The 18,092-nt window shown below is 40.8% G+C and overlaps 1 protein-coding gene across 1 annotated transcript; it reads left to right on the forward strand.

Annotated features, from left to right (window-relative positions):
* The first annotated feature begins 911 nt into the window (after positions 1–911).
* Positions 912–16,774, forward strand: LOC146182184 (uncharacterized). Its single transcript, XM_084575911.1, has 2 exons — positions 912–1,580; positions 13,554–16,774. The coding sequence occupies exons 1-2, from the start codon at positions 929–931 to the stop codon at positions 14,090–14,092; spliced, it is 1,191 nt and encodes a 396-aa protein (XP_084432037.1). The 5' UTR covers positions 912–928; the 3' UTR covers positions 14,093–16,774.
* Positions 16,775–18,092: the final 1,318 nt, after the last annotated feature.

The following is an 18,092-nucleotide window of genomic DNA, read 5'->3' on the forward strand; positions in this document are numbered from 1 at the left end:
GATATTTTGCTTCAGTGTAGAGTTCTGACTTAATAAATTTAACTTTGTTATATGTTCAGCTTTGGACAGTTGGTTGAAGTTGCTTGTAAGCATTCTGCAAATGAACAGATAAGTGTAATCTAGATTTGTGTTGCCTAATTTGTGTGCTGGGATTATAGAAAGGGAATTTAACTTCAGACAAGTTGCCAGAGCTGTTGATGAAATTGCCTTCTGCATGCATTGCTCTATTTTCTGGTATATAAGACACAATATTTTGGCAAAATTTTCAGTAGTGCATCCTATACAACGGTGCATCTTATGAGCATTTTCTTTATTTTGTTTTGTGCAATGTTCATACCCAAACTTCATCATGAAACGGTAATGGTCGCGAAGCCTGCAATTACAATATTTACAGTCATTATAGTTCTACAATTGTACAGCTGTCTCACTGGCAGAATACCAAAATGTGATGATGTTCATGCTTCTCGCGCTTTCCACGCTACCAAGACAAGCCACATCGAGCCGACTCTTTTTTCCAGTTACGATTTGCAACATTTTATGCTGGCTATTGCATGTGTGTTTTCTTGTTCCTTATGTGCGTTTTGCCACGTGCGTTAGAGCGCCCGTGCGCAGCGATGATTTCTGCAGTAATGAGTGGAAAGAAGACACCTGAGCACTTTCATGAGAAATAGATTGCTACGTACCAAGATGAAGCCTTTCACGGCTTTGAGTAATAATTCTATTCTTGCTGTTGCTGAGGGAGAATTTTTTCGCACATGAGTGTTGCTTCTTTCTATCATTCGCAAATGTACGTAACAAATTTTCTTTCAGGCACTTAGCCCGTGATGGTCGAGAAAGCATATATAGTCAAGTCCTATTTCCCTAACTTGAATAAAATGAATGAGGTGTGTCTTATATACCAGTTATTTTTCGTTTAAAGCCTCTAAATATGAGGGGTGCGTCTTATAAACTGGAAAATATGGTATATCTTATTCCTGGTGCAAATTATCTTCTATTTGATGTTGGCTCTCTCCTTTTACTGAACTTATGCCTTTCATATGCAGGCCCAGGTACCACAACCTGCGAGCATGATGCACGTGAAGATTCATTGGATCAAAACAACCCGGGGCACTGCACAGAGCCTTCTGCCAGCTCACACCAGGGTAAACCAACACTAGAAGGCAAGAAGCTGCATGAGTGCAGCCACTGCAGCAAAAGATTTACCTTGAAATCTGTCCTAACTAGGCACCTCCGCATCCACACGGGTGAGCGTCCATACCAGTGCGACCGTTGCAGCAAAACGTTTGCTCAAAAATCAACCCTGCAGACCCATATCATGACTCATACGGGCGAACGTCCGTACCGTTGTCATTACTGTGGCCATGGTTTTTCAGTAAGGAATAACCTGGTGATGCACATACGTACGCACACAGGTGAAAGGCCGTTCCAGTGCCAGCTGTGCCCCATGGCGTTTTCGCGAAATGCGCACCTTGTACCACATGTACTATCTCACAAGGGTGTGAAGTTATTCCAATGCGACTTGTGCCCTAGGGCATTTACAAGGAATCATGAATTGGAACACCACAAAGGAAACAATCATTAAGGCAAAAAGCTAATTTTCTTAAAGCCGATTGCTTTAATACCCATCCTGCTACTAGCTAGCAACGTGCTATCTCTTTACTCAGACGAGGGTTTCTCTCTAACCTGTATTTAGGTGTTTGTCGTTTGTAGTACTTAATGTGCATTAATTAGTCTAAAAAAGTATTTACATGCTGTCAAATTAAACTGGCATGGGCTGCTTCTGAAGCATTTTCTCTGAGAAGAACTATAACCTTTTGAGTCCTCAGACTTCTCTGATCTTTGGTTGTATCACGGCATACATTGCTCGCATCAGCAAGATGCTTTAAACGATATGTAGCATTTTATTATGCACGCCATTTTACTAGCTGCCTCTGAGAGTTGCGGAGAAGATGAGAGCGTGGCGGCATTCTTTATTTTGTATTTTGAGTGCATTAAATTTTTTTTACATTACTCATCAGTTCTGAAAACATTTCAGCACCCCTGCTTTCATCCATCAAGATTAACTTATGCTGGATTGATGAAAAAGTAAAAAGTGCAGTGTCTCAAATTGTTTGCTAACCTTGGAGGTTTTAGGGGTAGCATGTTTTCAAAGGGAATTTAATAATATGATGACACCAAGTGGCTGCACTACCCAAAAAACGGCCACCTAGTTAGATATAAATCGCATACGTCAAGTTTAAGTGCTTATGCGCTATGAAATGTTATTAGATTCCTATCATTTGTGTTAAGTGTTGTCTACATAATGGGTTAGATTTGAGGCCGTGCTATAAATGCTTGCATGGTTGAACAAAGTTGTGAATTTTGCTGAAGTACTTGCATATGCATTATTCAAATCACAGCAGTGTAGAAAACTGTTGTGCATTTGTTAATTTTCATTGTCTGCTTTTTGTACTTAGCTCTCATGACATATTATTTCCCTTTGGAAGATGTTTTTTTAACAATGGGCTTGTCTGCACATTGGCCCTGTAGAAAGCTTCTGATCAGTTCTGAAAACATCACAGCACCTCTATTTTCATCCATCAACGTTGACTTAGGTTGGAGTCAAACGACCAAACTTCTTACACCCAGAGACATTGCTGTGTGTGACAGCGAGAAGTTTTGTACCATGACTATTGTCAGTGCTTGAGCTATTCTTTGTGAAAGAATTCACTTGCCCATGGCACAACAAAGCACAGTTCTTTTGTTTTTTCTTGGTTTCGGAGAAAATGTGACGCTTATATCTGTACATGATCTGATTTTTCTTAAACATGCATTTGGATTTTCCAGTATAATAAAAATAAATCTGGGCAAATTAAATGAAATGACCCCAACATTCCTGTATTGCATTAAGCTCGCTTGCCTGCATTACCACTCACTGTAAGTGCTCGAACCCTTGCATTCGAACTTTTGTGGCGTATTTGCTATAGACATCATTCGGCATGGTTGCTTAGATCTGGCTGGCTCTTGTAGAGCCATGGGCACAGGTGCCGGGGTCATTTCATCAGAACAGCAAAAGCAGCAGGTCTGTGATTGACCTGGGTGCTTCCCACACTGTTGTGTTTTGAAATGTTATGGCTACAGGATCTTTGTTGGCCTAGGATAAAAACCTTTACAAAGAAAAGCACAATAGGAGGTGGTAAACAACGAATGATACACCAATGAAACAATTATACACTAGCGTGGAACCAGTGCTATTTTAAATTAGAGAGCAGTGCCTGCACATGTGTTTGTTGGGGACCATATCTTCAATGTCGGTGTTTTTCTTTCATTCTTTGTATCAAGGCGAATAACAAAAGTTAACTGTATATACTGGAATACTGGAACCAGCTATTAAATGCTTAGAGTATACGGCCTTTGCGCAATCTGTGTCACATGCTAAAAAACAAAGGTTGAATTCTACTATTGCGTGGTAAAAACGCTAATAAGTGTGTCCAGCCCTTGCTGATTGCTGAGCATCATATTTGAGGTCTTGTACCTTCTTAGCATTTGACAACGAATACTTGATGCGTGAGAATGAAATGCAAGTGATGTAACTATTTTTATCCAAGTACAAAAATGGCCAGGTTTGCATGAATACAATTCAAAATGGTGTAATGTTAGTAACTGTTCCTGTGAAGGTTTCGTGCGTGGTGAAAAAAAAAAAAAGCGCATATAATTCACTTCTGTATTGCCTTCTGCTCAGTGCTATGGTTTTTATTGTACTACAGCTGAGCAATGAATGGGTGAAGTAGCACAGTGATGGTTATATTCAATGGACTGTCAGCTGTGGTCCATATGGTAAGTACATAAGGTACCACTCTTAGTCTTGTCAATTCCTAAAATGTGAATGACTATTTTTAATTTGCTGTGCAGCTAACGCTAATTTCTTGTTTCTATTGAAGCACCATCATTGGGCTTTTAAGGATATATAATCATGGGCAGTGCTATTTTTGTCCCCTTGCCATCTGGCTGAGAAGCAGAACAGTAGTATGTGTGGCACTTGCCAGCATTGCTTACATTTATGTTTTGCACATAATGCTTGGCACTTTGTTCTTTGTCCTTTTTTGAAATAAATTACTGATGAATGTAAAAACATTTGCTGTTTTCTGTATTTATGCAAATGCCAGCAGTGCTGTAAGGTGTAACTTGCTTGTAATTGGGAATGTGCTGAGGAGCCAGTAATGTCAACGTATGCAGCAATGTTGATGTTTCTTGGAATAACGGCTTGACGAGCGAGTTGGTGGATCGTACGCAGACCTGCGGCACAACTTAGACAAACATGTATATAGAAACGCAACACCGGCGTACACTACCAACTGTAATATGAAACGAAACCGGAAATTTCTCTTTCACACTCACCCATAATTTCTTCTTCTATTCCCAAGTACACTGAACAGTATCTCTTGCTGGGCTAGTTGGTGTGACATTATAGTTTACCAAAAGGAAATGCAGTGCTAAATTTTTGACAAACCACACAAAAAGATGAACGAGACAGGCGCCTGTTCCATACGTCTTTCTGTGTGGTTCGTCAAAAATTTCGTGCTGTATTTCCTTTGGGTAAACACAATATCCCAAGTACATCCCACTCGCAAACCTCTTCTTCCCCAAGCAGATGTTAACAGCACTCACATCCAAGCCCATCACTCACATCGTCCAAGCATGACAGCCATAACTTCTGCCACATTTTCACAAACTAGAAAAAAACCACCATGCACCTGCAGCTGCCACGATTCACGTTTACTCCCAATGCATCTAATCAACGAGACCAGTTTGTGAGATTTTAATGGGAAAACTCGTCAAGGCAACTCTCTTTCAAACACTGATCGCCTTGGCCAGCCTGGCCAACTGCAGTTCATTACGTACCATGATGGCTTTCTTCTTCAAAAACACAAAATCCTTAAATGCCTGGGCTGCCTTTTCTTTGTATAGGCCAGTAGGAACCACTCTGATGCCTCCTTGTTTGCACATTTAAAAAGCACAAAGGTTATTCCTCTAACAAAATCTCTGCTTGTAGAATACGTTCCGTCAGTAGCAGGAGCATCTTCCGAAACTACCTCTTACTGAGTTCATTTCACAGCGACTTCTTACTGAGAATCACTGCGGCCACCGGCATTAGAAAAATGGGAAAGAATAATGCCTCCTCCTGCTCGTCTTTCTTTGCTCTTGTTTTTCGCGCACTCATTGATAGACAGGCAATGACTGACACAATCCACGCTTAAGTGAAGGTTACACGCACGCCACCAGCTCTTGACATTGTGCTAGGGTACGCCGTGACGTCGGGCAGCGGCGTTTTTTGCATCGCGACGCTGCGCTCTCTCTTGACGCCACACGTTGCTAGGAGGCGCCATTATGTCACTGCGGCTTCCCCATTGCAATGGCATCGGTGTGGTGTCACCGAAAGCGCATCCCCGTTTTGTCATTTTTTGGCAAATTCCTTTCTAATTATTGTTTCCATTGATTCCTCTTAATTACTCTTTAATCTGACCTAGCTCTGCCTTTCTTGAGCTTCTCTACCTCATACAATCGTTCTTGTTTTCCCAACTTTTCTTTTATCGATGCAAACATGCTGACAAGTTTTACAAGATTTGCGTCCACGTAAGCGCGATCATACTCGCTTAATGCTTTTGCATAATTAAATATTTTTCTAGTCAATTAATATGTTCAAGTCTTTTGAAAGCGAATTCATTGAGTTTCATTGCAAGGTGCAAGCGGTAAATTTTTTCAGGGTAGCAAACTTTTATGGTAAATGTTGCATTGATGGAAATAGCAATACTGAATTGTTGTAGCCTTTCAAGTAATCATGTGAAGGTTCATGCAAATAATATCTATTAGAGATAAGCCAAGAAGTGATGCCAGTCACTTTTTACTCAAAGGCAGCTTGCTAGAAAATTCATGAAATTTACAAAACACTTTTATATCTGCTGAACACATATTGCAATGTAATCTCAACTGTTATTGAGTTGTTTACCAATGGACAAAGTTGTAAAAGTTGACGGAGAGGGCAATGTAAGCTAATATGGTTTTGGCCCGTGTATGGCTGTATGCTTTGTAAATATAAATATAAAGGGCCTTACTTTTCAGACAAACATTGATGTTACTACAGAGGACAAATTAATGCCTGCCAAAAATTGTGTATGACGAGCCACTCCATTCACTATATGGTGCAATATTTACAGTGTTTGTTATCTGGCATAATGCCACCAATCTGTTACATGAAGGATGTGATATTCTCTTGAAGCAAAGAGATCACATGGAGAGGGAGCATGCTCTAAAAAGCTCCATGTTTGCTTTGTACACTATTATGTAGTGCATACCATGTGAGAGGGTATAGCAGATTTTTTTTTTTCTTTTGCTGAGACAAAACGTACGTCACTTCTGTAGTAAGCATTAGTGATAGGGGATTTGTGTTCTGTGCTTACTTTATTGCATCTGAATAGCTTTTTACAACCCGCCATGGTGATGCAGTAGTTAAGGCATTCAACTGTTGTGCCTAAGAATGTGGGATCAAACCCTGCACTGTTGTGCGATGTTAGTGCGGTAAAGATTCGAAAAGCCTGCTACTGTGTTGTCTCTCATAGTCTGAGTCGGTTTGGGATTACGGCTATGCACAGCCGGCAGGGTAGGCAAGCTCCCGTACCAACTGCACGCAGGCGTTACTCGTACGCGACACTTGTCTCGAACGCGTGGTGTAGATTCGCAGACACGGTAGGTCGTACGAAATAGGCAACGACTGAGCACGCTGGGTAACTATTTAATAACCCTAACATAAGACTACAAAACACACTGCGTTGTCTCTCATAGTCTAAGTCGCTTTGGAATTATGGGATTACGGCTATGCACAGCCGGTGGGGTAGGCAAGCTCCCGTACCAACTGCACGCAGGCGTTACTCGTACGCGACACGTGTCTCGAACCCGTGGTGTAGATTCGCAGACACGGTAGGTCGTACGAAATAGGCAACGACTGAGCACGCTAGGTAACTATTTAATAACCCTTACATAAGACTACAAAACACACTGCGGAAGAATGCTCTATCCGATAGCATAAGGGTTCGGGTATCTCTCCAGGTTGTCCTCGTCGTCGGCCGACAGAGAAGGTCAGGGTCGTATGTCGAAAGTCCCCAGTTGCAGGCGAGGCAAGACCCTTCCCTTGCTGGCACCGCGGTTTTATTCCTGTCTGTATTGCATACCGAAAAGTAATCGGTTGCTTCTCGGGTCATGACGACGAGATGCAATTTGTTCCTCCTCGCGTTTAGAATATACCCTTCCCTAAGTTACCAGTGCGATGTTGTGGTGTCGCTGTGTATGAGAAGCGAGGGAAACGCTAAGTGCCTTCTCCCCCACCTTCTCCTAGCGAGCGCACGTCGTCTCGTCACTCGGCTGCGCTCGTCGTTGGTTAGAAAGGAAAGTGGGATACACGTCTATCCCCACAGGATATTAAGCTCCATAAAATAAACCAACCATAATTTTTTACTTGCTGTAGTTGTTCTCGGTATTCACATTCCGAGTTTCAAGCATGTTGGAGTCTAGCTGCTAATTTCCTTTTTATATCGTAAGGAATCTGGCATCATGCTATCCTTTTGGTGATATTTCATTAGATATATACTCAGCATTGCTCAATAATGTCTGTGCAAGACTGTCTTTGTTTATTTGGATATGTTAGTTTTAAGCCACATTACTTACTGTGTTGTCAGCTCTGTAGCTTCTCAGTTTGTATTAACATTATGCATAATCGGGTATATAATTGCAGCCGATAAAAGCTAGATGATCTGATTTTCTTGCTTAACTGCACCTTGAACAGACTTACGTTCGGGAATTATCTTTGAACTATGTGATGCAAAGAGTCGTAAGGGATATTTATGCTGAAAGAGGTACAAGGTTATAGCACCCCAATCAGACCTCCTTCTGCCTTGACATTGTGGTGGTTTGTTCACTTGTGTGTAATATATTTATTGGTAAAACAAATGCCTGCATGGTCTGTCTGTTCTCAATCTGATAAGTGTCACATATGTCCGTGATTCATAACCTCCATAAATGCACAGACTTTGCTATGGCTGAGCTGATTGAGAAATATATGACCAGATTCATGCATTCAGTCCTTCTCTTTCTCTCTCCTGGATGGATAAAGCCGAGGGTATCTTGTTGGTTTTCATGCAGGCAGTCTTTTGACAGACCATGAAACAAGGGCAGCTGCTTCAACAATTACCATTGCTTTTGTACTATGTGCCTTGTGTACATAGAGTCTAAATGACCTAGTGTTAAAATACCACCTCTGTGTTAGAATACCACATCTTGCTGGTGGCTGTTTTCTCAACAGCTGAAGTTTTTTTTTATGCTGCCTTCGCATAGGACATGCATAACTTGATACTCTGAAAATGAGGAAGGCCGTTTCTGAACTGTGACTAGGCGGTCACAGTGAGCCATATATTATTTGTTAGCAGAAAAATTTAAGAACTAAAGCAAAAGCACTTCACAGAATTTTACATTAAATGCATTTCTTCGAATCCCAACTTACTTTTTCGAAGGAATGCAACAGCAGGCTTATTGTGCATTGAATTTCAAATGGAAGGAAGTGTTATGAAGGAAACGGAATTTAAAAATCTTCCTTTAACGCAATGCTGAGGTTTCTCCAGCACTGTGCTTAGCACATGTTAGCCGGTCTCTCTTACCTTCTGATATCCCATAAAACCCAATATTCACATACATGTTGCTTTGGGTCTTTTTATTGCTGATAATTTTGCTGTTTTTTGTGTTGCAGGCATCAACCATAATTGTGAGCACAAGGAATACAACTTTCCCAATGAAGAATATTTCGGAACTACTGCTGTCCCACAGTGATACTCATACTTTTCACAAAGCCATAGCTTGTGACATAAGTGTGCAGTGTTATACCCTTCCATTTTTGCTGTATTACTTGAACTAAGAAAGCAAAGATTGTAAAAGATGCCAAAATTCTGATCTATGTCCGAATAGGCAAGGTTGACAATATCGACTAAAATGGATGAGTTTGTCAAAGTAGCCGGGGAATGGTACACTGATCTGTACAGCAGCCAAAGCGCTCGGGGAAAATAATGAGGGTAGCATTAGTATGGAGCATTAGATGTTCTTCTCATAATGAAGGATGGAGAAAGCCTTACAAAGAAGAAAGCACCAGAATATGGCAAGGAATACACTCTTCACTCACAAAAATACATACTAGTATGAATAACTTCTTTTAGCTTTCCTGAACCATTCCCTATTATTGCGTGTGAATGCATTTAATGCTGATGTGCAATAAACTGATCAACATTGTGCTTTTAAAATTTTTTGTTTACAATCGACATCTTTTTCGTGTCCTTTGAATGTTTCGTGTAATGAGGTTTTTCTGTAGTTTCTCTCCCTGAGGCCCTTGGATATAGTGATCAGTGAGTTTCCTTGCCAGATGTGGCGATCGGTAGCGGCTGCCTGTCAGCAAGCATTTCATCTGCGATCGGAAAAGAAAATGTAGATTGATGACCGATACCGCTGCGGTGAGAGAACACCAACGTGCTGGCGAGTTTTGTTGTTATCAGAGAACTTTAACGAGATGGTATCTGTGGTGGCTGTTAGAAAAAGCTATTGGAAGATGGGTGGCTGAAAAGCAGAAAGGTGAATTTAAGTCGGAAGTGTAGAAATATATGTTTAGTTATTTGAATGATGAATTTGGGGACTGGTCTGTAACAAACTTCAATATATTTTGAAAAGAAAACATCCGAGCATGGTGGCAGCCACCATTACCCTATTTCAAAGGGGACGCTTTCATGTTCCATCCGTTCATCCATTATATATCTAGTGGCACAGAATCTGAATTCACTCAACTGCGATGGCTTCAATTAATAAGGTAGAGGCAAGGTCGTATTTTACGTCTTCGTATTACACCCATTGAGAGCTTGCCAAAGTTAAGGGTTGTGTTGAATGTGTGGAGGCTGAGATTCTAATGATGGCAATACCTGATGTAGATCTGCTCTTACTGATATCTTTGGTGCATCTGTTTTTTTTTTTTTTCTTCTGAAACAATTGGTGAAAAATTGAATCGGGGAGTATAAAATGAACCACAATAGAACAGTCTTCCTTTTGTGTCATAGTGCATACAAAATAGGTTTAAATACACTGCAAATCGAAATCGGTGTGCCCTCAGTATAGTCTTGTATCTGGTTCAGAAGTAAGAAACATATAAACTAAATACTGCCTTTTTTCACCTGTGAAGATGAAGCCCACATTGTTCTGGAATAATTGGCAAGAGACTGTGCTCATCATTTTTGTTCAAATTCCAGTCTATCATAACCTCACTCTTGACTGTATTTTCCGGTGTATAACACACATTTTGTGTACAAAAATTTTGCTGGTGCATCCTTGCAACTGTGCATTTTTTTCTTCTTTTTTGGACTATGTTCCATAGGGAAATTCATTGTGAAACAGCGATGGTAACGCCTTCCGTGACTATGAAGTCTATGGGCACCTCGCAGGCCGCAAGCATTTGTAATAGGAAATGCCACAAGATGATGACATCCGGGCTCCTTGCCTTCCACATAGCCATTACAAGACAGCTCATTCCACTTTCCATTTGCAACTGTTGTGACTACTGCATATGTTTTCCACTGGCGTGTATTGTGCCGGACACGAGTGGTCCGGCACGATTACAATCAGATCGATAATTCTGAGTGCGAAGTAGATGTCTGAAGCGCTGTTGCCAGAAATCGACAAGCTTTTTGATTGCATTTTAGAAGGTGAATCCTTCGAAGGCTTTTAGTAAAAATAGTGTCACTGCTCTGTGTGTGCCAGATTTTGTGTGTGTCAGGAGTGTTCTGACAGGCTCGGAGCATTTTGTGTTCGTCGCACAAGGATCATATAGTTGAGTATATATGTTCACTCTAAGTGGAAAAATATGGTGCATCTTGTGTGTACTTTTCGCTGAGTTTTTCAATATGAGGGGATTGTCTTGAGCAAAGGCTCTCAAAGTTTGTCAAAGAATTATAATGACATCATGGCATGGGGGGTGGGGGGGGGGCGTAGGGGGGGTCTGTGAGAAAACCAGTGTACAAGACACTATTTTTAGAACTATATCGGCTGAGTGATTTATTTTTTATCCTTGGATCTTTCAAGTTCTTCAGTGAAGGCTCTAGGGGAAAGAAGCACTCAGATAAATTATTCACTGGTGACCCGAGTCTTTAGTGCGTCATCTATGATCTTGTAACTTGCTTTACTGCCTTAACTCTTCCACATGTCTTGCCTAGATCCTTTGGCATTGTGACAAAATTTCTTTTCCTTGTTACTGTGTTTTTTTACTTTACAAAGTGTGTGGAAAGCCGCTTTGCAAAAATATGTTGCATTGTTTTCCCTTCCTAGCAGCTGTTGATAGAAGCCTATACGAATGCATTTTGTAGACCTGTAGGCATCTGGCCTGACCATGTGACTGTCCTATAATGGGATGCATGCCTCATTTTCTGTAGGAGAGTGTGTCAGCGTTGCTTACAAAAGCCAGTAATCCTGATTCACTTCGGGCTGCTACTTTCTTCCGTCATGCTTTTACTTGTGCTATCTGTACTCTTGTTCATTTTACATGGTCAGAAGTGACAGGCGTTTCATTATACACACCATGCTGGTTCTTTAAAAAATATAGAGCTGTTTGTGCATTCAGCTTGCACCCTGAATTCTTGCATTCTCGTGGGCTAAAGTATATTAGTTTTGGCTTGAGGTTTTTCGGCATCTGTCAGAAACTGAAAAGTTTTCTGTGTGTTAGAAATGACGCATTTATTGGAACCAGAGTAAGCATTAGGAATTCTGATTGATCTTTCAGAAAGCTTCCTTTGTGTTTCTCAAACCGGTTTGAAGAAGCTTTTTCAAGTTCGTGCAGAGCTTCGTTGCTCGTAACTAACTGACACTCATTACTTTCTAAGCCTGCATAGATGGCAGTTTCTGTCATGAAGCCAGTAACTGGTGTGCATTGGCCAATGGGAAAGAGTTTTACTAAGTGCTAATATGTATTCCGTTTTTGTGAGTATGACCTTTCAGAATCGCAGCCTCATGATGCCGAGAGCATGAAATGTAATATGGAGCAAACAGAATAACGAAATTTGTTTTTGTCAAATAAATGCTTGAAATTCCAGCATACTCTGCAATATACGTCGAATCAGGTTTTATATAGTGCAGCCTGCCAAAGATACAGTAGGCCTGGAAAAATTATATTTGTGGATGCGTTGCTCATGGCAAAACAACCTGAAATATCTTTGATTGTAATGCAGCATTCACAACTGACAATAATAGTGATTTGTGCTCTTCTTTACTACACGTGCCTGTCTATGCCTGCAGGCTTCTTGTCTGGACGTCATCAAATTATGTAAATTAGCTCATTTCGTTGTTCTTTTTCTTAAAGGATACCCTATAATGATATAATTTCTAAAAAAGGCATCTGTTGTGAAAGCCTGAAAGGTCATATCAATGCAGCTTTTTTCCATTTTGAGAATTTTTGAACATTATGCATCACTCATAATAGGGATATTTTGCTTCAGTGTAGAGTTCTGACCTAATGAATTCAACTTTGTTATATGTTCAGCTTTGGACAGTTGGTTGAAGTTGCTTGTAAGCATTCTGCAAATGAACAGATAAGTGTGATCTAGATTTGTGTTGCCTAGTTTGTGTGCTAGGGATTATAGAAAGGGAATTTAACTTAAGACAAGTTGCCACAGCTGTTGATGAAATTGCCTTGCGCATGTATTACTGTATTTTCCGGTGTATCAGACGCGATTTTTTGGCAAAATTTTGGGTAGTGCATCCTATACAACGGTGCATCTTATGAGCATTTTCTTTATTTGGTTTTGTGCAATGTTCATACCCAAACTTCATCATGAAACGGTAACCGTCGCGAAGCCTGCGATTAGAATATAAACAGTTGTTATAGTTCTTCAATTGTATAGCTGTCTCACTGGCAGAATGCCAAAAGGTGACGAGGTTCATGCTCCTCGTGCTTTCCACGCTACCAAGACAAGCCACATCGAGCCGAATCTCTTTTCCAGTTACGATTTGCAACATTTTATGCTGGCTTTTGCATGTGTGTTTTGCCACGTGCGTCAGAGCGCCCGTGCGCAGCGATGATATCTGCAGTAATTATGAGTGGAAAGAAGACACCTGAGCACTGTCACGAGAAATAGATTACTGCGTACCAATACGAAGCCTTTCACAGCTTTGAGTAATAATTGTATTCCTGCTGTTGCTGAGGGAGAATTTTTTCGCACATGAGTGTTGCTTCGTTCTTTCTGTCATTCGCAAATGTACGTAACAAATTTTCTTTCAGGCACTTAGCCCGTGATGGTCGAGAAAGCATATATAGTCAAGTCCTATTTCCCTAACTTGAATAAATTGAGGTGTGTCTTATATACCAGTTATTTTTCGTTTAAATCCTCTAAATATGAGGGGTGCGTCTTATAAACCGGAAAATATTGTATATCTTATTCCTGGTGCAAATTATCTTCTATTTGATGTTGGCTCTCTCCTTTTACTGAACTTATGCCTTTCATATGCAGGCCCAGGTACCACAACCTGCGAGCATGACACACGTGAAGATTCATTGGATCAAAACCTCACGGGGTACTGCACAGAGCCTTCTACCAGCTCACACCAGGGTAAACCAACACCAGAAGGCAAGAAGCTGCATGAGTGCAGCCACTGCAGCAAAAGATTCAACTTTAAAAGTGACCTAAATAGGCACCTCCGCACCCACACGGGTGAGCGTCCATACCTGTGCGACCGTTGCAGCAAAAAGTTTGCCCAAAAATCAATCCTGCAGAGCCATATCATGACTCATACGGGCAAACATCCATACCGTTGTCATTACTGTGGCCATGGTTTTTCAGTAAGGAGTAGCCTGGTGATGCACATACGTACGCACACAGGTGAAAGGCCGTTCCAGTGCCAGCTGTGCCCCATGGCGTTTTCGCAAAATGCGCACCTTGTATCACATGTACTATCTCACAAGGGTGTGAAGTTATTCCAATGCGACTTGTGCCCTAAGGCATTTACAAGGAAGCATGATTTGGAACACCACAAAGGAAACAATCATTAAGGCAAAAAGCTAATCTCCATAAAGCCCATTGTTTTAATACCCATCCTGCTACTAGCTAGCAACGTGCTATCTTTTTACTACGACGAGGGTTTCTCCCTAACCTGTATTTAGGTGTTTGTTGTTTGTAGTACATAATGTGCATTAATTAGTCTAAAAAAGTATTTCCATGCTGTCAAATTAAACTGGCACGGGCTGCTTCTGAAGCATTTGCTTTGAAAACAATAACCTTTTGAGCTCTCAGACTTCTGTGATCTTTGGTTGTATCACGGCATACATTGTTCGCATCAGCAAGATGCTTTAAATGATATGTAGCATTTTATTATGCACGCCATTTTACTAGCTGCCTCTTAGAGTTGCGGAGAAGATGAGAGCGGTGGCGGCATTCTTTATTTTGTATTTTGAGTGCTATAAATTTTTTTGACATTACTCATCAGTTCTGAAAACATCTCAGCACCCCTACTTTCATCCATCAAGATTGACTTATGCTGGATTGATGAAAAAGTAAAACGTGCAGTGTCTCAAATTGTTTGCTAACCTTGGAGGTTTTAGGTGTAGCATGTTTTCAAACGGAATTGAATAATATGATGACTCCTAGTGGCTGCACTACCCAAAAAACGGCCACCTAGTTAGATATAAATCGCATACGTCAAGTTTAAGTGCTTATGTGCTATGAAATGTTATTAGATTCCTATCATTTGTGTTAAGTGTTGTCTAGATAATGGGTTAGATTTGTGGCCATGCTATAAATGCTTGCACGGTTGAATAAAGTTGTGAATTTTGCTGAAGTACTTGCATATACATTATTCAATTCACAGCAGTGTAGAAAACTGTTGTGCATTTGTTAATTTTCATTGTCTGCTTTTTGTACTTAGCTCTCATGACATCTTATTTCCCTTTGGAAAATGTTTTTTAACAATGGGCTTGTCTGCACATTGCTCCTGTAGAAAGCTTCTGATCAGTTCTGAAAACATCACAGCACCTCTATTTTCATCCATCAACATTGACTTAGGTTGGAGTCAAATGACCAAACTTCTTACACCCAGAGACATTGTTGTGTGTGACAGCGAGAAGTTTTGTGCCATGACTGTTGTCAGTGCTTGAGCTATTCTTTCTGACAGAATTCACTTGCCCATGGCACAACAAAGCACCGTTCTTTTGTTTTTTCTTGGTTTCGGAGAAAATGTGACACTTATATCTGCACATGATCTCATTTTTCTTAAACATGCATTTGGATTTTCCAGTCTAATAAAAATAAATCTGAGCAAATTAAATGAAATGAGCCCAACATTCCTGTATTGCAGTAAGCTCGCTTGCCTGCATTACCACTCACTGTAAGTGCTCGAACCCTTGCACTCGAACTTTTGTGGCGTATTTACTGTAGACATCATTTGGCATGGATTCTTTGATCTGGCTGGCTCTTGTAGAGCCATGGGCACAGGTGCCAGGGTCATTTCATCAGAACAGAAAAAGCAGCAGGTGTGTGATTGACCTGGGTGCTTCCCACACTTGTGTGTTTTGAAATGTTATGGCTACAGGATCTTTCTTGGCCTAACATAAAAACCTTGACCAAGAAAAGCACAAAAGGAGGTGGTAAACAACGAATGATACACCAATGAAACAATGATATATTAGCTTGGAACCAGTGCTGTTTTAATTAGAAAGCAGTGCCTGCACATGTGTTGGTCAAACCATATTTTCAATGGCGGTGTTTTTCTTTCATTCTGTATATCAAGGCAAATAACAAACGTTAACTGTATATACTGCAACCAGCTAATAAATGCTTGGAGTATACGGCCTTTGCGCAATCTGTGTCACATGCCAATAATCACAGGTTGAATTCTACTATTGCGTGTTAGAAACGCTAATACGTGTGTGCAGCCCTCTGATTGCTGAGCATCATATTTGAGGTCTTGCACCTTCTCAGCATTTGACAACGAATACTTAATGCGTGAGAACGAAATTCAAGCTGATGTATTCTCTTCTGCCCGGTACTATGGTTTACATTGTACTACAGTGCAGCAATGATTGGCTGAAGTAGCACAGTGATGGTTATATTCAATGGACTGTCAGCTGTGGCCATATGGTAAGTACATAAGGTGCCACTGCTAGCCTTGTGAACAACTCCTAAAATGTGAATGACTATTTTTAACCTTCTGTGCAGCTAACGCTAATTTCTTGTTACTATTGAAGCACCATCATTGGGCTTTCAAGGATATATAATCATGGGCAGTGCTATTTTTGTCCCGTTGCCATCTGGCTGAGAAGCAGAACAGTAGTATGTGTGGCAGTTGCCAGCATTGCTTACATTTATGTTTTGCACATAATGCTTGGCACTTTGTTCTTTGTCCTTTTTTGCAATAAATTTCTGATGAATGTAGAAACATTCGCTGTTTTCTGTATTTATGCAAATGCCAGCAGTGCTGTAAGGTGTAACTTGCTTGTAATTGGGAATGTGCTGAGGAGCCAGTAATGTCAACGTATGCAGCAATGTTGATGGTTCTTGGAATAACGGCTTGACGAGCGAGTTGGTGGATAGTACCCAGATCTGCGGCGCAACTTAGACAAACATGTTTATAGAAACGCAACACAAGCGCACACTACCAGCTGTAATATGAAACGAAACCGGAAATTTCTCTTTCACACTCACCCATAACTTCTTCCTCTATTCCCAAATAAACTGAACAGTATCTCTTCCTGGGCTTGTTGGTGTGACATTGCATTTTACCAATAGAAAATACAGTGCTAAATTTTTTACAAACCACACAAAACGACGAACGGGACAGGCGCCTGTCCCATGCGCCTTTCTGTGTGGTTCGTCAAAAATTTGGTGCTGTAATTCCTTTGGTTAAACACAATATCCCAAGTACATCCCACTCACAAACCTCTTCTTCCCCAAGCAGATGTTAACAGCACTTTGTGAGATTTTAATGGGAAAACTCTTCAAGGCAACTCTCTTTCAAACACTGATCACCTTGGCCAGCCTGGCCAACTGCAGTTCATTGCGTACCATGATGGCTTTCTTCTTCAAAAACACAAAATCTTTCTTAAATGCCTGTGCTGCCTTTTTTTTGTATAGGCCAGTAGGAACCACTATGATCCCTCCTTGTTTGCACATTTAAAAAGCACTAAGGTTATTCCTCTAACAAAATCTCTGCTTGTAGAATACGTTCCGTCAGTAGAGGACTATTTTCCGAAACGACCTCTTACTGAGGTCATTTCACAGTGATTTCTTACTGAGAATCACTGCGGCCACTGGCATTAGAAAAATGGGAAAGAATAATGCCTCCTCCTGCTCGTCTTTCTTTGCTCTTGTTTTTCGCGCACTCATTGATAGAAAGGCAATGACTGACACAATCCACGCTGAAGTGAAGGCTACACGCACGCCACCAGCTCTTGACATTGTGCTAGGGTACGCCATGACGTTGGGCAGCGGCGTTTTTTTGTATCGCGACGCTGCTCTCTCTCTTGACGTCACACGTTGCTAGGAGGCCCCATTATGTCACTGCTGGCTTCGCCATGGCAATGGCATTGGTGTGGTGTCACCGAAAACGCATCCCCGTTTTGTCATTCTTTGGGAAATTCCTTTCTAATTATTGTTTCCATTGATTGCTCTTAATTACTCTTTAATCTGCCCTACCTCTGCCTTTCTTGAGCTTCTCTATCTCATACAATCGTTCTTGTTTTCCCAACTTTTCTTTTAACGATGCAAACATGCTGACAAGGTTTACAAGTTTTGCATCCTCGTAAGCGCGATCATACTCGCTTAATGCTTTCGCACAATTAAATATTTTTCTAGTCAATAATATGTTCAAGTCTTTTGAAAGGGAATTCATTGCGTTTCATTGCAAGGTGCAAGCGGTAAATGTTTTCAGGGTAGCAAACTTTTATGGTAAATGTTGCATTGATGGAAATAGCAATACTGAATTGTTGTAGCCTTTCAAGTAATCATGTGAAGGTTCATGCAAATAATATCTATTAGAGATAAGCCAAGAAGTGATGC

Source organism: Amblyomma maculatum, chromosome 8 (assembly GCF_055883805.1).
Source record: "Amblyomma maculatum isolate TAMU_Amacu chromosome 8, ASM5588380v1, whole genome shotgun sequence".
In the NCBI taxonomy this organism is placed as follows: Eukaryota; Metazoa; Arthropoda; class Arachnida; order Ixodida; family Ixodidae; genus Amblyomma; species Amblyomma maculatum.